Source organism: Salvia hispanica, chromosome 2 (assembly GCF_029641045.1).
Source record: "Salvia hispanica isolate PSC_SH4W2 chromosome 2, Shi_PSC_v1, whole genome shotgun sequence".
Lineage (NCBI taxonomy): Eukaryota > Viridiplantae > Streptophyta > Magnoliopsida > Lamiales > Lamiaceae > Salvia > Salvia hispanica.
In genome coordinates this window covers 18325003-18345330 of record NC_142693.1, presented here as the reverse complement: position 1 = coordinate 18345330, position 20328 = coordinate 18325003, and the positions used below count along the sequence as shown (strand labels likewise).

General features: G+C 34.7%; 2 protein-coding genes and 1 pseudogene across 2 annotated transcripts; all 3 read right to left on the bottom strand.

Annotated features, from left to right (window-relative positions):
- Nucleotides 1–447: 447 nt before the first annotated feature.
- On the bottom strand, nt 448–3678 carry LOC125218871 (G-type lectin S-receptor-like serine/threonine-protein kinase At1g11330). Its single transcript, XM_048120656.2, has 7 exons — nt 2418–3678; nt 2211–2318; nt 1923–2125; nt 1639–1849; nt 1311–1554; nt 1081–1231; nt 448–1005 (listed from the first exon to the last, which is right to left on the bottom strand). The coding sequence occupies exons 1-7, from the start codon at nt 3676–3678 to the stop codon at nt 700–702; spliced, it is 2484 nt and encodes an 827-aa protein (XP_047976613.2). The 3' UTR covers nt 448–699.
- Nucleotides 3679–7466: 3788 nt separating this feature from the next.
- Nucleotides 7467–10802, bottom strand: LOC125188349 (G-type lectin S-receptor-like serine/threonine-protein kinase At1g11300). Its single transcript, XM_048085138.2, has 7 exons — nt 9548–10802; nt 9360–9467; nt 9080–9282; nt 8768–8978; nt 8441–8684; nt 8212–8362; nt 7467–8135 (listed from the first exon to the last, which is right to left on the bottom strand). The coding sequence occupies exons 1-7, from the start codon at nt 10797–10799 to the stop codon at nt 7833–7835; spliced, it is 2472 nt and encodes an 823-aa protein (XP_047941095.1). The 5' UTR covers nt 10800–10802; the 3' UTR covers nt 7467–7832.
- A 3895-nt stretch (nt 10803–14697) lies between these two features.
- On the bottom strand, nt 14698–15489 carry LOC125202119 (calcium-binding protein PBP1 pseudogene; annotated as a pseudogene).
- Nucleotides 15490–20328: the final 4839 nt, after the last annotated feature.

Here is a 20328-nt window from a genome sequence, read left to right as displayed (position 1 = left end):
AAATAATAATAAATTAAAAAATTACAGAATTTTTAGAGAAAAAATAGTACTATCAGTTTGCAAGCACAGCTGTGCTTGCAAATAGCTCAGAAAGTGGAATTATTTTTCGAGCACATTGCTAGCACTAAAGAAGTTTCAGCAAATTTGCGAGCAAAACAGGTGCTTGCAAAGTAATAATTCGATCACTAGGTTTTGCAAGCCATTTTGCGAGCACCGGTCATTGTGCTTGCAATTTTTCAGCATGTGCTTGCCAAAATGCTTGCAACTTTTGCAACGAGCGAAATGGGAAGCACCATTCGTGCTCGCAAAGTGCTTGCAAAATGACGTTTTGCGAGCATATTTGGTTATTTGCAAGCATTTTGGTGCTTGCAAAACAACTTTTTTTTTGTAGTACTATTATATAGAATTCTAACCCTAGTGTTCGACAATCTTAAACCACTTGGGAAAGAATCAACAAATAAAAATTTATAAGCTGCTAGCTCAACTCAACCACGACCTATTATATGAAAAATACAAATAAAGAAAAATTTTATGACATGAAATTAAACATATATAATCACAAAATGGCTGGGGACGGCCTGTGTTTGCGCTTGGGGCGGCGATAGGCCTTCGCGTTGTTGTCGAGGACATCTGTTGGTAGGCCGAATGTGACTTACGGTATTGGGATCATAAAAGATAACGATACAATCAGAAATAGATTCATCGTCCCTCAAGCACGCTGAGAGTGAGCCCGTTATTGGAGTAAACATTTTGCTGTGTTGATCCATTAGGGCCTGGTGTCGAACCATTTTCCGCAAACAATGGCTGCTTTGGCGCTGCCAGCTCCACGATATCACGACTCAGCATCGACAGCACTATTTCAATGGAAGGTCTATCCTCAGGATATTCTTGCACACACAGTAGGCCTATTTGAATGCATCGAACAATCTCTTCCTCCGTCTCTCTGCTCGCGATGCTTTCCTCTACGAAGCTCAAACCATTACCCTCACTCCACATTTTCCAAGCCTGAAATTCAAACATAAATAATTCAATGGCCTGGATTAGTTTCACAATAATATGTGAAAGTTGGCAAGTGCTTACGCATCCAATAAGACTCAAGGAAAATTCATCATTGAAATAGCGTGTGTTCTTTTTCCCTGTCATAATCTCCAGAATCAGCACTCCGAAGCTGTATACATCAGATTTTTCAGAAAATCTGCCTTCCATTCCGTATTCGGGCGCCATGTATCCGCTATAATATTATCTTACTATGTTAGCAAAACTTCGCATTTAATCTCCAGAAGATATATAACTGATCAAGATATACTTACTATGTTCCCACAACTCTTGCAGTATTGCCATGTTCTTCATTGCCTCCGAATATTCTTGCCATCCCAAAATCTGAGATTTTTGGGTTACAGTCTTGGTCTAGTAGAACATTACTTGGCTTGAGGTCTCTGTGAATGATCCTTAGTCTTGAGTCTCTGTGCAGGTACAGTATGCCTCGCCCAATGCCCTCGATTATGCTGTAACGCATATTCCAGTCTAACAACTTCTTTGTCGGATTTATAGGATCTGTCCAAAACATATATATTATGAAAACTTTGCTGCTGAAAATGTTTTTAGATGCTTAAGAACAATGAAATCGGTTGAACTGACCAAAGAGACAAGCATCCAAGCTTTTGTTTGGCATGTATTTATATATCAGAATCCTCTCTTCTTTCTCAACACAACCTCCCAACAGTTTGACAAGATTCCTGTGTTGGAGTTTGGAAATTACAATCACCTCATTCATGAATTCTTGCATTCCTTGACCAGATTCCGCTGATAGTCTCTTAACAGCGATCTCTTTTTCGTTTGCTATAACTCCCTGCAAAACACACATCAAACATCATATAATCTTATTATTCATTTTAAGAAGTGAACCTTACAACCCTTTATACCTTGTAAACAGGACCGAAACCTCCCCTCCCGAGAAGATTATCTTCATGGAACTGGTTTGTTGAATTAGCAAGCATCTTGAAAGTGAACTTTGGCAAATCACCAATATTAACTTCCTTTGTTTCATCTTTTAGCACGATTGCAGTTGAATCTATCGTGAACATCTGTCCTGCTTCCAAAATACTTGAATCTTGCGCTTTGCTTCCTGGTTTGACAAAGAGAATGATCATTTCATGAGTGACATTCAGCAAAATATATGTATTGTGTCAAAATAATACTAGGTCAATCACCTTTCCTTTTCACTATAAACCACCAAGCAATAAACATCAGAATAGATATGCAAACAAAACCCACAGCTACTCCAACTATGATGTACAACTTTCTCCTTTTGTTGCTATCTGGATAAAGAAAAAGATAATTTCAATTTAGGAAACATTGATTGATCATTAAAAGAAAAATAGCTATCATTAACTAGTAAAAATTGTGAAAGAAATTACCGAATTCAGAAGCAGAGAGACGAAGGTAGAGATCAACACCAACGCTACCAAAATCCTGCGTGTCAATCAATGTATCACTCCAAAACATACAACCAATGTTATCATCATAAGCATAAGCTATACAGGAGCAGTTCCCAAGACATGTGGTTCGACACTCGTCTTGAACCCTCGAAGGCAAGGTTTTAGCAAAATCCGGAACCTTCATATTCCGCAGCCTCTCAAATCCATCGTCTCCACACTGCAACTGGCTCTTCCTCCTACAACCATTAGTCCAATCCCCTCTCCCCCATTCCTCCTCGTTCACAGGTTCAAAACCTCTCAAGCAACTACAAATAGGCGATTCGAGAGCATTGCAGCTACCAAACGCCCCACACGTTCCATAAACATCACACACGTTTTCAGGACACGCCATCACCACTTCCCATTCCTTGCCATTCCACGCCTTTCGGTTCAGACTTCCTGTATAATTCAAGGTGGATATTATATGCCTATCATTCTGCTGCGGTGGGGAAAAGAAGAAATTTCCAGCACTGTCATTGGTCACTTGATTGAACCCATCTAAGTAGTTGTAGAACAATTTCTTTATCCCAAGAAAAAGCAGGTTGTTCCACGGCCCGCTTCTCCAGCGCGGTCGCCCCTCATCCCAGATGTAAAGCTGCTGGGTCCCGCTAGTGACGTCGAGGCCCATGGTGAAGCTCCCTTTCTCAGGGTCAGTGGCGTTTCTCCACGCCGTCAGCAGCACCTGCTTCCCGGTGTTAACGTTCTGAGTTAGCATCATTCCCCGCACCTGCACATCCAGAGGTTGTGAGAAAGACTCCCATAACACGTCTCCTGAGGCCTCTTCCCGCAAGACGAGATTGCCAGTGTCGAGGAGTTGGGCGGTTGAGTTGATGACGGGAGAGGTGGTGGTGAGATTGGTGGACCAGACAGTTTGATTACTCCCGTCCAAGACCACGAGATTACCGTCTCGAGAGAGAGTAACGGAGCCGGAAGAATCAGTGAGGGGTGTGTCTCTGTTGGCGACCCAAATCACGGTTTCTTGGGAGAAGGTAAAGAAGATTCCTAAGTAGCGGTTGGTTGTGTTTGGAGGTGTGAAGAATCCTAGTTTGAATATCTGGTTTTGGGATGTGATGGTTTGTGGATCTTTGATTACTACACCAGCTGAAATGGTGTCACTTTCTATGCTCAAACATGCAACAATTTGGATGATAAAAAGAAGAAGTGATTTATGGACAGAGAGTTGAGAGATTCTTGGTGTCATTTTGCGCTTATGATTTTGGTAGCGTGCAGTGAATGGCTTTTATAGTTGGTGGAATGGAGAGTTAACTTTGGACTAATGCACCACTACTCGAATTGATAATTCTTTAGTTATAAAGTTAATTGAAAAGAGAATAAAATAGTAGTACCGCCATAGTTGAGGTCCGGCACGAGTTCAAGAGAACAATGTTTATTGTTTTAAGTGGAGGGAGAGAAAAGTAAGAGAGAAAAAAATTTAGAGAGAATAGACTAGAAAAATGAATAGAGTAGAGAGAATAAAGTAGAGGGGGGAAATTGCAGAAAAGTCATTTTTGGAAAACGAGTGCAAAAAAGTCAAAATGACTGCTAATATGGAACGGGGGGAGTATGTCTCATTTAATTTAGAATGTACTGATAAATAATATTCCCTTTATACATCAATTATTGTCTCACTTTGACTTGACACGAATTTAAAAAATTATTTTACTTTATAAAAAGAATAGAGAAATGAGTTAAGTAAAATATAAACCTCACTTTTATATACTTTTAGGATAGAATTTGATTTAGTTAAATGATAGAGAGTTGTTAGCGATGGTAAGTAGAATGAAATGATGTTATGGTCGTCAAAGGGGGAGACTTTGAAAAATCAATGTACGAGACTATGACTCTCATGAGTGTTTCAATTCACGCCAGATGATTATTTTGTTTGGTATTGTAGAAATAGCATTTTTTTTATCCATTTTGCTAGACCGATGCCAATTTTGTCGTAGCGTGTCGGCTAACTCGGAGAGAATGATATGTATGCGTGTGTCTACTAGCTCTAATATTTGTAAAATATTCAAAATGGGAGAATTTGAACTACTGAAAAACTTGGGTACAAGCGCGTATCTACGCGCAGAATTAGACGCAGTCATTATGGGAATAATTATTATGTTATTTTAAATTTTTAAAACAAATTAATAGAAAAATTTAATAAAACATGAATTTTATTCATATATATTAATTTTATATTAGAATGTGAAGAAATAAATTAGTGAAATATGGGGTTCACTTACTAAAATTAGTAAAAATTAAATAAAACATTTATTGATATGGACAAACAAAAAGGGAAAAAAAAGGATATATTTAATGACATATAGATAGTCGATGAGTCCATGTAGCAAATATCGACTTCAACATTAATTATCATAGAAATCGAAGATTTAAATTATGTAATAATAAAATTTTGAATTTATTTTAATTTTTTATCTATTCGTCAATACATCTACAAATAAGATTAATAATTTAAGAGAATCTACAATGAACCTCTGTTCAGACTTCAGATAGACCCATTCAATTACTTGTACTAAAATTATTGCTTCTTTCTCTTACACTAATGATGGATCCTACCCTACAACTATCCATTTCTTATAGTCTTAATCAAATACTCAAATTCAAATAAAATTCTTTATTTAATTTGAGAAATAATAGATACATAAATTCGATCAAACTCAAAGATGGTAGAAATTAGAAAATTTTCAATTATTATCCTAGATCAATTTATGTACTAATAAAAAGATTAAAAAATTAAGAAACACTCCCTCCGTCCCGACTAAGATGACACATTGCTTAGCCGGTGTGAGATTTTAGGGGTTATTGGTTAAAGTGTTTAATTGGAGAGAGAGAATGTGGACGTAAGTATTAAAGTAGAGAGATAAAGAAAAATGAATATTTTAATAGGAGTGAGAAAAAAGTGGTTGAGTGTATTAACTGGAGAGAGAAAGTTACCAAAAAAGGAAATGTATCATCTTAGTTGGACAAACTAAAAAGGAAAACGTGTCATCGTAAGCGGGACGGATGAAGCGAATAAAAGAGTGGCCCATCAACGATAAGCACGAGTGTGTATTTAATATGGTACGTAGTAGTACTAATCTGTTGGTGGGCTTTATATGCTAAAGAGTGGCCCATCAACGATAACATGACTGTGTGTGTTTTGTACTCCAAATGAAAAGAAGAAATTACATAAAGTTGGGTTATTAAAAAACTAAGGAAAATGAACAATGTAGATTATGTAAATAATAGTATAGTTTATTTAATTTCTCTGTCACGTATTAGGAGTCTCAATTGCATTTCACATGAATTTTAATAAATATAAAAGAAAACTAATAATAAATGATAATGGAATATGAAATGTAGATCTCATTTTTATATATTAATAATTTTATAATAAAATATGAATAGAATCGGGTTATAGAAATGTGGAGCCAATATAATTGGATTAGCATATGGACATTTATTCATACCACGGTAGGAATGTGTTAAAATGACAACTCATCTTAAAATAACACCATACTATCATTCTTAGTCAATCATTTGTGCACATGGACGAATAATCAGCTGCCATGTGGCAATCATAAAAAATTCGCAAAGGTAAATTTACGCGGACGGCAACATCCAATACTCTAGACTGCAATATCTAATACGCTAGACTGCAATTTATAGATTGTTATAGATTGTTGTCTAGCGTTTATACTATTGCAGTCTAGCATATATAATATTGCAGTCTAGCGTGGTGTCACAGTGTCATTTTAAGAGTGTTGTCATTATAACGCACCCCTACCACGATATGTATAAATTAAAACTTAACCAGGATTTAGTTAATTTAGGGTTATCAATATTCACGTTCCAATTTACTACTAGTTTTTATGTGTATGCATAATACTTGATTAGCTTTTAAAATATTTGTTCATTAAAACCATCTGTTAATTTGATCTTACCGTATTAGCTCATACTAGAAGATAAACACATTACATGCGATGGATGTTATTGTTCAAGCTAGGACAAGCATAACCTCCGAATAATATTGTAACCATTTACGGTATATTATTTGAGTCCATTTAGGTTGTGAAAACTCTTATTCCACAATGATATGCCAATGCGATAATCAATACTAGTGAATTTACCGTACTACAATGTACTCCATCTGTCTATAAATAAATGTCTCATATATGACCGGCTCGAATTTTAAGAAATTGTTTAATTTCGTAAAGTAAAGTGGATAGAAAAAAGTTAGTAGGAGGCGAGTCCTACTTTTAGTAGTATATTAATTTTAAATAAAATGTGAGCGAAATGTGTTGGTGGAATGATGGGTCTACTTACTAAATATAATAAAAGTGAAATGGAATATTTATTAATGGACGGACAAAAAAGGAAAAATGAAAATTTTAATGGCGGACGGAGGAAGTACTAAGAAGTTAAATCTTACAGCTATATATAATAAAATTAACTAGTCCAAGCTTAAACTATTTGATTTCTATAAAGTCAATCTTGATAGTTGCCTTAGTCTTAGCAACAAGTCAATCTAGATAGTCGCCTCTCGAAACCCATCCAATTATCCAAATACAACCAATGCATCATTCCAATCGAAATAGTGGACATCATAAGAAATAATATTGCAATTTCTAGGTATCTAAGTATCACATTCTTTAATGCTAAAGAATAAAATCCTTAAACATAAATATTCCACTTAGAAAAAGGTAGCTATAAACAGTTAACACAATTGCGAAGACTTGGAACATTTATTTTCTATGCATGCAGGCAGTCAATATCCTTCAAGTTGTGGGCATCATAAGAAATAACATCGCAATTTCAGTTTTCTAGCATATAGAAATTGAAAGAAAAATATCTTTTTAAATTTGTTTACCATCAAACTGATTGATTTCTTCATCGCATAAGGCATGTCTAGTTTAATTACTTGGATTTTTTATTATCAATTTGCTATAACTCATTGAGCATAGAATTCGATCAATGCCAAGTAGAGAATTAGGGTTTTAGAGAAACATATATTTTATTTGAATAGAAGAAACTCTAATATATCATGACTATTATATAGAATTCTAACCCTAGTGTTTGACACTCTTAAACGACCCAGAAAAGAATTAACAAAGAAAATCTGAGAATAAACTTGATAACTAACTCAACTCAACTATGACCTATTATATGAAAGATACAAATAAAGATAAATATTATGACATGAAATCAAACATATATAATCACGTAAAGGCTGAGGACGGCATGTGTTGCACTTTGGGCGGCAATGGGCGCCCTTCATGTTGTCGTCGATGACATCCGTAGGTGGGCCGAATGTGACTTACGGTATTGGGCTGATAAAAGATAATAACGATACATTCATAAATAGATTCATCTTCCATCAAGAACAGTGAGAGTGAGTTCGTTATTGGAGAAAACATTTTGGTTCGTTGATCCAGGTCCTGGAGTCGAACCATTATCCGCAAACACCGGTTGCTTAGGCAGTGGCAGCTCAATTATATCACGACTCAGCATCGACAGCACAATTTCAATGGAAGGCCTATCCTTGGGATATTCTTGCACACAAAGCAGCCCTATCTGAATGCATCGAACCATCTCTTCCTCCGTCTCTCTACTTGCAATGCTTTCCTCCACGAAACACAAACCGTTACCCTCACTCCACATTTTCCACGCCTGAAATTCAAACATAAATTATTTAATGATCAGGATTAGTTTCAAAATATTATAAAGCAAGTTAACAAGTGCTTACACATCCTATAAGGCTCAAGGACAAATCATCATTGAAATAGTGTGTGTTCTTTTCTCCTTTCACAATCTCCAATATCAGCACCCCAAAGCTGTATACATCAGATTTTTCAGAAAATCTGCCTCCCATTCCGTATTCTGGCGCCATGTATCCGCTGTTAAATTATCTTACTATGTTAGCAAAACACGCGTTTATTCTCAGGATGATATATAACTGATGAATATCATCTTACTATGTTCCCACGACTCTTGCAGTGCTGCCATGGTCTTCATTGCCTCCGAATATTCTTGCCATACCAAAATCCGAGATTTTTGGATTCCAGTCTTGGTCTAGCAGAACATTACTTGGTTTGAGGTCTCTGTGAATGATCCTTAGTCTTGAGTCTCTGTGAAGGTACAAAATGCCTCGCCCAATGCCCTCGATGATGCTGGAACGCATATTCCAATCTAACAGCTTCTTTGTTCGAATTGTAGGACCTGTCCAAACATATATATTATGAAAACTCTGCTGTTGAAAATGTTTTTAAATGCGTAGGAGGAATGTGATGAGTTGAACTGACCAAAGAGACAAGCATCCAGGCTTTTGTTTGGCATGTATTCATATATCAGAATCTTCTCTTCTTTCTCAACACAACCTCCCAAAAGTTTGACAAGATTCTTGTGTTGGAGTTTGGATATCACAATCACTTCATTCATGAATTCTTGCATGCCTTGTCCAGATTCTGTTGATAGTCTCTTCACAGCGATTTCTTTCCCTTTTGCCAGAACTCCCTGCCAAAACACACATCAAACAGCATATGGTATCGTCATTCAATGGGTTCAAACAATGTAGAATTGAGTATTACGTACATCAGACTGTAGTAATGTCATACCTTGTAAACAGGACCAAAACCACCCCTTCCAAGAAGATTTTCTTCATGGAACTGATTTGTTGCTTTAGCAAGCATCTTAAAAGTGAACTTTGGCAACTCACCAATATTTACTTCCTTTGTCTCATTTCTAAGTACGATTGCAGTTGAATCCGTCACGAACATTTGGCCTGCTTCAACAATACTTGTATCTTTCACTTTGTCTCCTGATTTGACAAAGAACATGATCATTTCAAGAGTGATTGTATACTTACTCTGTCAAAAGTGATAATAGATCAATCACCTTTCCTCTTCAGTATAAACCACCATGAAATAAACATCATAACAGATATGCAAACAAAACCCGCAGCTACTCCAATTATGATGTGCAATTTTCTCTCCTTGCGGCTATCTGCATACAGAAAGAGATAAGTTTCAATTTAGGCAAGCTTAAAAGAATAATAAGCTAGTAAAATCTGTGAAGGAAATTACCAAATTCAGACGCAGAGAGACGAATGTAGAGGCTAACACCAACACTACCAAAATCCTGAGTGTCAATCAAGGTGTCTCTCCAAAACATACAACCAATGTTACCATCATAAGCATAAGCTATGCAGGAGCAGTTCCTCAGACACACAGCCCGACACTCGTCTTGAAGCATAGAAGGCAAGGGTTTTGAAAAGTCCGGAACCTTCATATTCTGCAGCATCGCAAATCCATCTCCTCCGCATTGCAACTGGCTCTTCCTCCTACAACCATCAGTCCAATTCCCTCTCCTGCATTCATCCTCATTTACAGGCTCAAACCCTCTCAAACAACTACAAATAGGCGATGCGATGATATTACAGCTACCAAACGGCCCACACTTGCCGTAAACATCACACTCATTTTCCGGAGCGACCAACACCAAGTCCCATTTGTTCCCATTCCACACCTTCCGTTCCATACTTCCTGAAGAATTGACGCTGGATATTATATGCCTATCATTCATCAGCTGCGGGGTGAAGAAGAAATTCCCAGCAGTGTCATTCGTAACATGATTGAATCCATCCAAGTGGGCGTAGAACAGTCTCTTCATCCCAAGAAAAATGTAACCGTTCCACGGCCCGCTCCTCAAGCGCGGGCGCCCCTCAATATCCCTGATGTAAAGCTGTGGGGTCCCGCTCGTGACGTCCAGGCCACCGGTGAAGCGCCCTGCCCCGGGGTCCGTGGCGTTTTTCCACGCCGTCAGCAGCACTTGCTTCCCTGTCTTGACGTTCTGGCTTAACGGCATTCCCAGCACCTGAATATCCGTGGGATGTGAGAAAGACTCCCACAGCGTGTCTCCAGAGGCCTCTTCACGCAAGACAAGATTGCCAGTGTCCAGGATTTGGACTACTGGACTGACTAATGATGTTGTGAGATTAGTCGACCAGACGGTTCGATTGGTCCCGTCCAAGAGCACGAGATTACCGTCCCGGGAGAGAGTAACGGAGCCGGAAGAATCGGTGAGGGGTGTGTCTCTGTTGGCGACCCAAATCACGGTTTCTTGGGAGAAGGCGAAGAAGATGGCTAAGTAGCGGTTGGTGGTGTTTGGAGGAGAGAAGAATCCTAGTTTGTAAATCTGTTTTTGGGATGTGATGGTTTGTGGATCTTTGATCACTACTCCGGTTGAAATGGTGTCATTTTCTATGCTCAAACATGCAACACTTTGGATGATAAGAAGAAGAAGAAGAAGAATTGATTTGTGAAGAAAGAGTGTCATTTGTCCACTCTGTGGCTTATGGTATGGAGCAATGGGCTTATGATTTTGGTGGTTTGGAGTGAATGGTTTTATAGTTGAATGAATGGGACGTGAATTTTAGACCACTCCTCAAAAATTCAAATTTATAATTCTTTTAGTTCAAAGTTGGTGGAGAAGTTTCTTTCGTACACACTCCACAAGAGTAGTATTTAGTGGAGTAACAAAGATTAAGTATATAGCACTACTCGCGCACAGTCGCACTGTCCACTGTTTAAGAAATCATCTTAGTATTATCATTTTAATTATCCATGATTTAAATATTCATTTATTCAAATATATTCACATTTTACTAACTTTTTACGCAATTAATCCATTATAAAACTAATGTACTATTCCCTCAGTTTCCTAACTTTTGTCACAGTTGGACCAGGTACGAGTTCTAAGAAATGTGATAAAAAGTGAATTGAAAAAGTTGATAGGATGTGGATCTTACTTTTAAAGTATTAGTTTTATAATAAATGTGAGTTAAAATAAGTTAGTGGAATGTGGGGTCCACTACAAAAAATGCTAAAAAGCGAAATGTGACAAATTTTGTGGGACGGACGAAAATGGAAAAATGTGACAAAATTTTAGGGACGTAGGGAGTAAAAAATTGGTCACATACTCCACCCACTTATCCATTTTTATTTTTCACAAAGTTAAACAATTTCTTAAAACTCATGATGAGTCAAAACCAATGGAGTACTAGATAAAAAAGTATAAGGTATGATATAAACTTTGATTTAATTTAGAAGGTACCAAAAAATAATACAAATCGATCAACTTACAAAAAAAAATACTCAATTTAATTTGGAATGTGCTGAAAATAATACGAATGGGTTAACTTAGGATTAGGGGTGCTTAATCGGTTCTTCGGTTCTCGGTTACCCGGAATTAGAACTGGAACCGGCCGGTTAATTGAGGAACCAGAACCGGATTTTTCGATTCCAGTACCGGTCTCGGTTCGGAACCGGAGCCGACCGTTCCTAACTGGGAACCAGATTATAATTCAATTTTATTTTTTATAATTTAATATTCTAATAAATCTAAATTAATTGCTAGCTCTATTTTTGAAGTATTTAAAATGTTTAAACTGTGATACTTTGAATCTACAAGTATTTCCTCAATCCATTTTTTATGAACTAACTACAATGAGTGTGATATTATAAGTTTGTTTTTAATTTTCAAAAGAATTTATACAAATACAATATCATTTCATACAATAGAAATTTAACTTTATAACAAATTTATATAACAATTCATTTGACATACGATTTTAACCTGTTTGTGAATAATTTATTAACTGTTCCGTTATAAACCAAAAAGTAACAACAAGATCAATTAGTATTAGAAATTCCATTGAATATTTGTTTAGCCAAAAAAAAGGAAAATGGAATTCAATTTTAAATTTTTCTTTTTTTTAAATTGCTAAAGTTTAGAACTCCTATTCTTTTATTAAAAAATTGCTAACTTAAACTAGTCCGACCTACTACATTTGACATCACTCTTATCCATATATGAATATTATTGTATATTTGTATTGTTAGTTTGTATTTTTTGTGTATTTATTTGAATTTTTAGGTATTATTTGTTATATTTCTAGACGTTGAATTTTTATTTTTTTAGAATTGAACTATTTAAAATTATAAATAAATTCGGATTAAAATCACACATCGGTTCCGATTCCAGTTCTAGGATTTATGAAAATTTAAAACTAATTAACCGATTAACCGGTCCGGTTAGAACTAGAATCGGCTGAATAAACATACCTATTTAAGATAGCGATGATAAATGATTTGTCATTTGTGGTAACCAAAGGGGAGACTTTGAAAAGTCATTGTACGGAGACTTCCATTTATAGCATTACTTTCCATTTTGGTAGACCGATTCCAAAGTCTTAAAGAGAATAATGTGCGTCTGTTGTCTGCTAGCTTTAGTGTTTCTATTCAAATTCAAAGAATATGACCAAGTGAAAAACCGACTGTCAAGCGCGTACCTACGCGTAAAATTAGACGCACTCACTACGGCAATAAGTTCGATGGATTTTTTTAGAATTTGGAATTATATTGTATTGCAATAAATAAGTAGAATTAGTAGAAATGAGTTAGTTGAATTAGATATTTATCTATGGACGGACAAAAAGAAAATGACATATTTAATGGCTGATGAAGTAAGTTTTCCCTCTGTTCGCGAATATAAGTCTAATTTCTTTTCATCACAAATTTTAAGAAATATTAAGAAAAATTGATAGTGTATAGTAGTATTAGTTTTAAATGAAACCAAAATGAGAAAATGAAACTTCTATTATTCGCGGACAGTATTATATTTATATGTGATTGTTGGCGGGGGCATGTAGCAAATTATTCGAACTCCCTGTTATATTAGAGATTGAGGATTTAAATTATGCAATTTTATTATAACAAATCAAAAATTGAATGTCATACAAAATTTGGAACTTATGATGAAATTCTTTTATCTATATGTCAATACCCCTACAAATAAGATTAAGAGCTAACTACGATTTAAGAGCGTTTACAATAAATCGCTCTTAGATTTCTTGCACTGTGATTTAAGAGCGTTTAAAATAAACCACACTTAGATTTCTTACACTATTTATGGATCTTACCCTTTTAACTTTTTATCCATATCTTATACTCCTATTAATTAAGTATTCAAATTCGATTTATATTTTTATTTAATTTAGGAAATTAATTAAAAAATAAATTGAATTAAACTCAAAGCTGATAGAAAATTTTCAGTTAAATATCCTAGTTGAATTGATGGACTAAATAAAACGATTTAAACATAGTCATAGAACAATAGAGTACTATGAAATAAATGAAAAGCGTGGCCCATCAACGATAAGCACGAGTTGTTGTTTTTTTTTTATGTATTGCTAATCTGTTAATGGGCTTTAAAAGCGAAAGTGGCCCATTAATGTTAAGCACGACTGTGATTTTTAAATTAAAAAGAAAGAAGAAATCAAAAGAAAAAGCAAAATGATAAATGTAGATTATTTAAATGAGCAGTAGTACTCCATATTTTATTTAATACTACTATTATTAAGAATACTGATTGTCCATAAACCTGCGATCAAGGTTCGGATTAACCTGCGATCGAGGTTGAATTCCTAATATGATCATTCAAAAGCCGAGGCTTCAAAGTCATTTCTTAATTTTTCTCTTTTTTGATTGAAAAACCTTGTTCGAGAATAACCTTAAAATTTATTTTTTATAATTATGTATGATAATTAAAATTATGAAATCTTGGTTTATTGAAAAAATATGATATTCCTACCTCATGAGTTACTATAAGATAAGCACGCTGGACAGTGGTGTGTATCTTGATTGAACATCCCTCACAATTCTATCAGGTTGGAATGTGGGGGGCTCTTAGTATTGGAGTTTCAACCTTTTAGGGTTATCCCAAGTTATTTGAGTCATTCACTTTTTTTACTAAAAACAAAACATAAAATCTCATACTTTATTCTCTCTTTTTTCTTTTACTTTATTCTCTCATCTACTTTATTTAACTTACTGAATACAACTTTCTTAAATCACGTGACGAAAAGAAATGGCTCAAGAACGTGGGCTATGAGGGAGTATAATTTATTGCATATACGATTATTATTCAAGAAAACAAGAATGCCTAGGCTATCATGTACACTACCCTAGCTTATTAAGCAAGACATGAATATCTAATACTGTAACGCATAACTTAATGCTAAATCGCTTTAATTTATTTTCCGTCAACTTTACGAATAAATACCATCTCCCTTGGAGTATTTTACAATTTCATCAAACAAATATTACGATCTTTCAATTTTCCCTTTACGTAAGAAAGTGAAAATGAAAATCGTCAAATTAAATTGAGTTAAAACTTATATTTAATAGCCAGGAGACGATGGAGTACATTATTATTTTTATAATAATTAGGAAAAGTAAATGAAAAATTTCATTATACTCGTCAAAATGTGAATCGTTTCAAAAAAATAATATACACAGATGAGAGATCCAGATACAAAATGTGAGGTAATTAAGCTAATCGAAGTCATGAAACAAGATATCGGCAGCATGATCCATGAGATTGGGGCTTAATCTCAGCATCAAAACACAAAATTCCATCTGATCGAGACACCCATCGCCGTCCAAATCTCCCTCCTCCAACATAGAGCGCAGCAGCTCATCGTCATCTTCAAATCCCAGCGCCGCAGCATTGTTCTTCAAGCTGGTGAATGTGATCATCTGTTTGCGGGAATCCATGAGCAGCTCAAACCCTTTGCACAGCTCATCCATGAACCCCTCCGCCCCAAGCTTCTCCACCATCGCCGGAAAATGATCCTCGAACACCACGCCATTAAAATTGCCTTCTCTCTTCTTCTTATCCATTTTATAATTGCGATTGTGTGTGGTGATTAAATGAGATTGATGGGTGTGATTTATATATATATATATAAATGAATGAAAATGTGTGAAGAAGGAAAGTTCGTAGGTTGAAACATGGCGCCGACTTAGAAAGCACTGTTCAGATGGGATTCTGTTTAATCAATGCTACCATTATTGTTGGGGAGATGGATGGATGGATCGTCTCTCTCGATTTCTCTCTCATTCGTGGAAGTTTCACGGAAACGAAGAGGCGATTAGGTATCGTGCACACCATTTCCTTCTCTCTTCCATAAACGCTTTCTTAATTTGGTGTATATTCTAATTTCTAATCTTTGCTTTCTTTTTATGAATATCAAATCATTGTTCAAACGTATTAAACTAATTTACTTATATAATCATATAAAATTGAGTTACGACTTAGGAATTTTCGGGCGACACCTCTTATTTGCCTGTCAGACTTTGCAATGGGATCCCTCAAATAATAATTAATTCATTTTTGGTTTATAACTTTATTTTGATATAATTTTTAGTTTAACCTCAATACTTCATCCGATCTGTTTCACATTGAGTGACACATTTTCCGTTTTGGGATGTCATATCTTAAATAGTACTACCTCCGTTCCATAGTAATTGAAGCATTTTTTTTTCGGCATTAAGATTAAGAAAAATTATGTTAGGTGAGTTAAATGAAGGAAGAATAAAGTGGAAAATAAAAAAGGTAGAGAGATGAAGAAACAAAAAAGTAAGAGAGAGTAAAGTAGGTGTGGAAAAATGTGTTGATTTTTACTAAAAAGGAAAATGACTCTATTACTATGGAATGTACCAAAATGGCAAAATGACTCTATTACTATAGAACGGAGGGAGTAACACATTGCTTAAAATAGAAACATCATTATTTCTATTTTTTATCATTCTTACTTTATCCCCTTTTATACTTAACTCACAATACGATGTTAAAAAAAATCATGTTGGCAAAAATAAATGTTCCACTTGAAATGGGAGTAAATGAGTTATTAGAATCCATCAAAGTGAAATATAAAATTAATTTTAGTTTTGTAGCTTATAGCTAGCGTTGAAAGTACGGCTCGTAAGATAAGTAAATGACGTGAATTTTCTTTGATAATTAATGTGGACGTACACAACATACATTCATTTGTTTAGTAAATTAGATATCCAGCTCATTTTACTTATCATCAATCCCATGCCAGTCACGCTTTTGCGTCGAATTTTTTTTTATTGAGCTACAAGCCAATACTTAAAAGTTAAAACTTTTTTCAGAGGGTGTTTGGTAGCTTAGATAAATCATGATAGATGAGTTCTTTTGGTTTATTTGAGTGTTTGGAAGATAAGATAATTATATAGCCCATGTTTAAAACCTAGGCCCATCTCGATCCGTCTTGGCCCGAAAAAATTAGTTCATTTTCTTATTTATGTTATCAGCCCAAAACAGATGTGTTAATTTATCAGGCCTATATCCATATCCAGATAAAATGTAAATGACTAAAATACCCTATTCTTTTATCTTTTTTTATAAAGACCTGTCCCTTAAAATGATACATATCACCATTTCGGTCCGTCCCTGAAAATTTGATAAACTTCACTTTTACCATTTTTGGTAAAATGTTAAACGACTAAAATACCCTATTCTTTTATCTTTTTTTTATAAAGATCTGTCCCTTAAAATTTGATACATATCACTATTTCGGTCCGTCCCTGAAAATTTGATAAACTTCACTTTTACCATTTTTGGTAATGGACCCCATATTCCACTGATTCATTCATATTCACATTTTATTATAAAACTAATACTTTAAAAGTAGGACCCACATCCCAAACTTTTTCAACTCACTTTCTATTACATTTCTTAAAACCCTTGTCGGGTCAAAGTGTAGCAAATTTTGGGAGACGGAGGTAGTATCTTTTATCTCTGAATGAAAACCCCCAATTCTTCTAGCCCTAATTTCTAGGAAAGCTACTTCCATCTCGCCTCGCCGCCGATCAACTCTCCGACGGATTAGCACGCCGCTGTGATTTCCTTTGCATTCACTCATTCAGGTGGAGTATTTTGGATTTTTAGTTTGGAAATGGAGTGTATGCCATCCTTTAAAATGGTGACTAGTAATATAGGGTTCTAATTTGAAAGTGTGGGGTTGTAGTGAGAGTGGAAGTAATAAATGCGAGACGTATCCTCAATTTTGAGTAAATCATATTCCCTTGTTTAGGAGGAGGAAATTGCTTTTATTAAGTAGAGGAATGAGTGGAGAAGAGATGTTGCAACAAGAGAAATGAGTGGAGAAGCGATGTTGCAACAAGAGAAATGAGTGGAGAAGAGGCGCTGGATCGGAGAAGAGAGGCGCTGGATTGGAGAGAGGCGCCGCCGGATCGGAGAAGCCCTACATTTTTGGGATTAAGAGAAAATGGGAAGAAATGAACGATGATATGTGCTAGGGACATATTTGGGATAAGATTAATTTTATTGGGTTAAATTAGTCATTTTATGTCTTTATCCTAATTTTTGTCATTGCTACCAAACAAGAATGCCAAATAAATTACTTATCTTAAAGCCAATCATATTTAATTATCTTATGATAACTTAACATGTCTACCAAACACCCCCAGTGTAAATCAAAGTTGAACGATTTCAGCTTACAAACTTCGAAAAAGGTTGGATTACAAATTAATCAACGGCAATAACCTGGAAAAGTTGAAATTTTAGGGTAGCTATACAAGATTAACTAAATGTGAGGCTATAAACTGAAATTATTAATAATTTATATAGTATGTGCCCGTTTGGTTCCTAAAACAACTCCTATATATATCTTCTCCTACAATCTTCCGTTTGGTACACTATTTCAGCCAATTCTCGGCCCGCAACTGTAGATTTGGGCCCATCTAGGCCCATCTGAGCAGCTTCCTTTTCTTCCTAATCTCATAACTAATCATCGGACCTTATCCCCTCCGACTCATTAATATTAGACAAAGCCCATTTGAGTCTATCCTAGACTATATTGGTGATAATTTTGTGTAGTTAACCCAACGGGCACTATTAGTATAAATTACTATGATTATAATTTTAACTATTAGTATAAATTAGTATGATTATAATGTTAACAATAAGAAGAATAAGAGGAAGAAGAAGATGAATAAATAAGAAATTCCGAAGAAGACCTCCTCATCTAATACTAACAGAATACACAGGGCAGTTTTTTGTCTTAATTTGCTGCCACATTTTGAACAATTTCTCACTACATGTTGAAATCATTCTTTTAACTTTATCGTCACAGACGCTTACAAGAAGCAAGAATGTTAAGGAATTGCAGTAATAGATGAAACATAGACAAAGGAAGAAAATGCACGTTTTGTCTATTTCCATTGCTTTTGCTGTTTTGCTTTGCAGATAACAAAAAAGAAAGGATTTGTGTAAATATGCTTAATCAAGTATTAGGCTTATACAAGGCCTAATTAATTGCATATGTAAGATGAGACCTGAAGTCCTAAGTTAGTTTTGCTCACATTAATGCATATTGTTAGGCTAAATGTGTGTGATTGTATACATCAACCAGCAATTTAATATTTTTCTAAAATCATGTGTTAATGTATCTGCAAATAGCAACTTGAATCCGTGAAGTTGTATGTGATGTTGAGATGTGAAAACACCCACTCACTTAATCCCCAAACCGGCAACAATGTAACTAACTGCCTATAGCTACTTTTTAGGTGTTTTGTGAATTTAGAAGACAATAAGACATGAAATGGTCACTTTGGTATGTTACTTCATCTTATTATTTGTCTTTCTTTTAAATCACAACTCACGTGACGCATCAGGTCGATCTGGTAAAATATGGAGCAACGAGGCTAGGGCAACAGGACGCGCGTCTCACGAATCAGGGCACACTAACAGTTCATTTGTAACAAAGCATTACACACACTTCATTAAGGAAATATACATTACACATTTAATTATTTGGGATTAAATGTAGTGTAAAAAAAATTCTAAGCTTAATTAATACTATAAACTATTACTAATTATTTGAAATATGAAAAGGCAGATTAACTAGAGGTGTAAATATAAACATTTCATCTTAGCTTAAAAGGAACAAGACAATTATTTAGTTTTTTTTCAGAATATTCAAATTCTCATTAATTAAAAGGGTAATGACGATAAATCTCAGTTTTTTCATTTAGGTTCATCAATCAACATGTATGCTCTATTGTGATTAGCAATTCCAAGCGTGGACGGTCCTACATGTAAAAGGGGAGGGGCTTTAGCCCCTAATGAATCCAATTATTTATTTTTTTTATTATCAAGTTTTAAAATTATCATAATTTGTACATATTATTTTATACCTTAATACTTATTAGTAATCTAATTTGCCTAAAAAAATATTTTTAAATAAATTTTAAAAATTTACCCCTTTACCAATGTTAACAACTCAAGTTGTTTTTAAAAGATTTGATATTTTTAATTCAAACATAGTACTACCAATATATTTCCTTGATATAAAAATGTTTTTTTTATATGGTCATAAACACAATGCTAAACAGTGTTCGTTGATATTCGACAGGTATTACAATTGCACCATGAAGTTTATGTAAATTCTTTAATTAGACATAAACTTCATTTATTCTATCACGAAATATTTAATAATCAGGGTATTTTTAAATTAAAATGTTCATAGCATCCACCTACATCTTATTTCGTGCATTAATTACTGGAGTCGTTGTCTGTGAATATACACAGTACACTTATAGTAATATTCTAATCTGGTATCGTATGGTATGGTATGGTTTTCCTTGAAAAATGAGTCATTTCATATTTTAATAAAATTTAATTATTTTTCAGTTATCTATTTTATTATTATTATTTCATTAACACGCTGAAAACCACATTCTTAAATTTAGTATCAAAATGTAACGTCTCTATTAATTTGGGGTGAAAGAAATATCAAATACCCATATATTCTATTTGAAATAACTTAATGCATCTAGGGCTGGGTAAAAATACCGAATTACCGCCCTTATCGTATCGAGAAAATATCGAAAATATCGAATTTTCGGTATTCCGCAATTTTCGGTAAGGTATAATACCTTACCGATTTATTTCGATACGGTAACAGTATGAATTT

Bases quoted from the DNA above. Each gene is read 5' to 3' on its own strand.
- LOC125218871 (XM_048120656.2), bottom strand. From the start codon at position 3,678: ATGACACCAAGAATCTCTCAACTCTCTGTCCATAAATCACTTCTTCTT. The intron at 2,126-2,210 runs GTGATTGACCTA...TTGTCAAACCAG, and splicing joins GTTTATAGTGAAAAGGAAAG to GAAGCAAAGCGCAAGATTCA. The intron at 1,006-1,080 runs GTAAGCACTTGC...TTTGAATTTCAG, and splicing joins CCTTGAGTCTTATTGGATGC to GCTTGGAAAATGTGGAGTGA.
- LOC125188349 (XM_048085138.2), bottom strand. From the start codon at position 10,799: ATGACACTCTTTCTTCACAAATCAATTCTTCTTCTTCTTCTTCTTATC. The intron at 9,468-9,547 runs GTAATTTCCTTC...TTCTGTATGCAG, and splicing joins TCTCTCTGCGTCTGAATTTG to ATAGCCGCAAGGAGAGAAAA. The intron at 8,363-8,440 runs GTAAGATGATAT...ATAATTTAACAG, and splicing joins GCAAGAGTCGTGGGAACATA to CGGATACATGGCGCCAGAAT.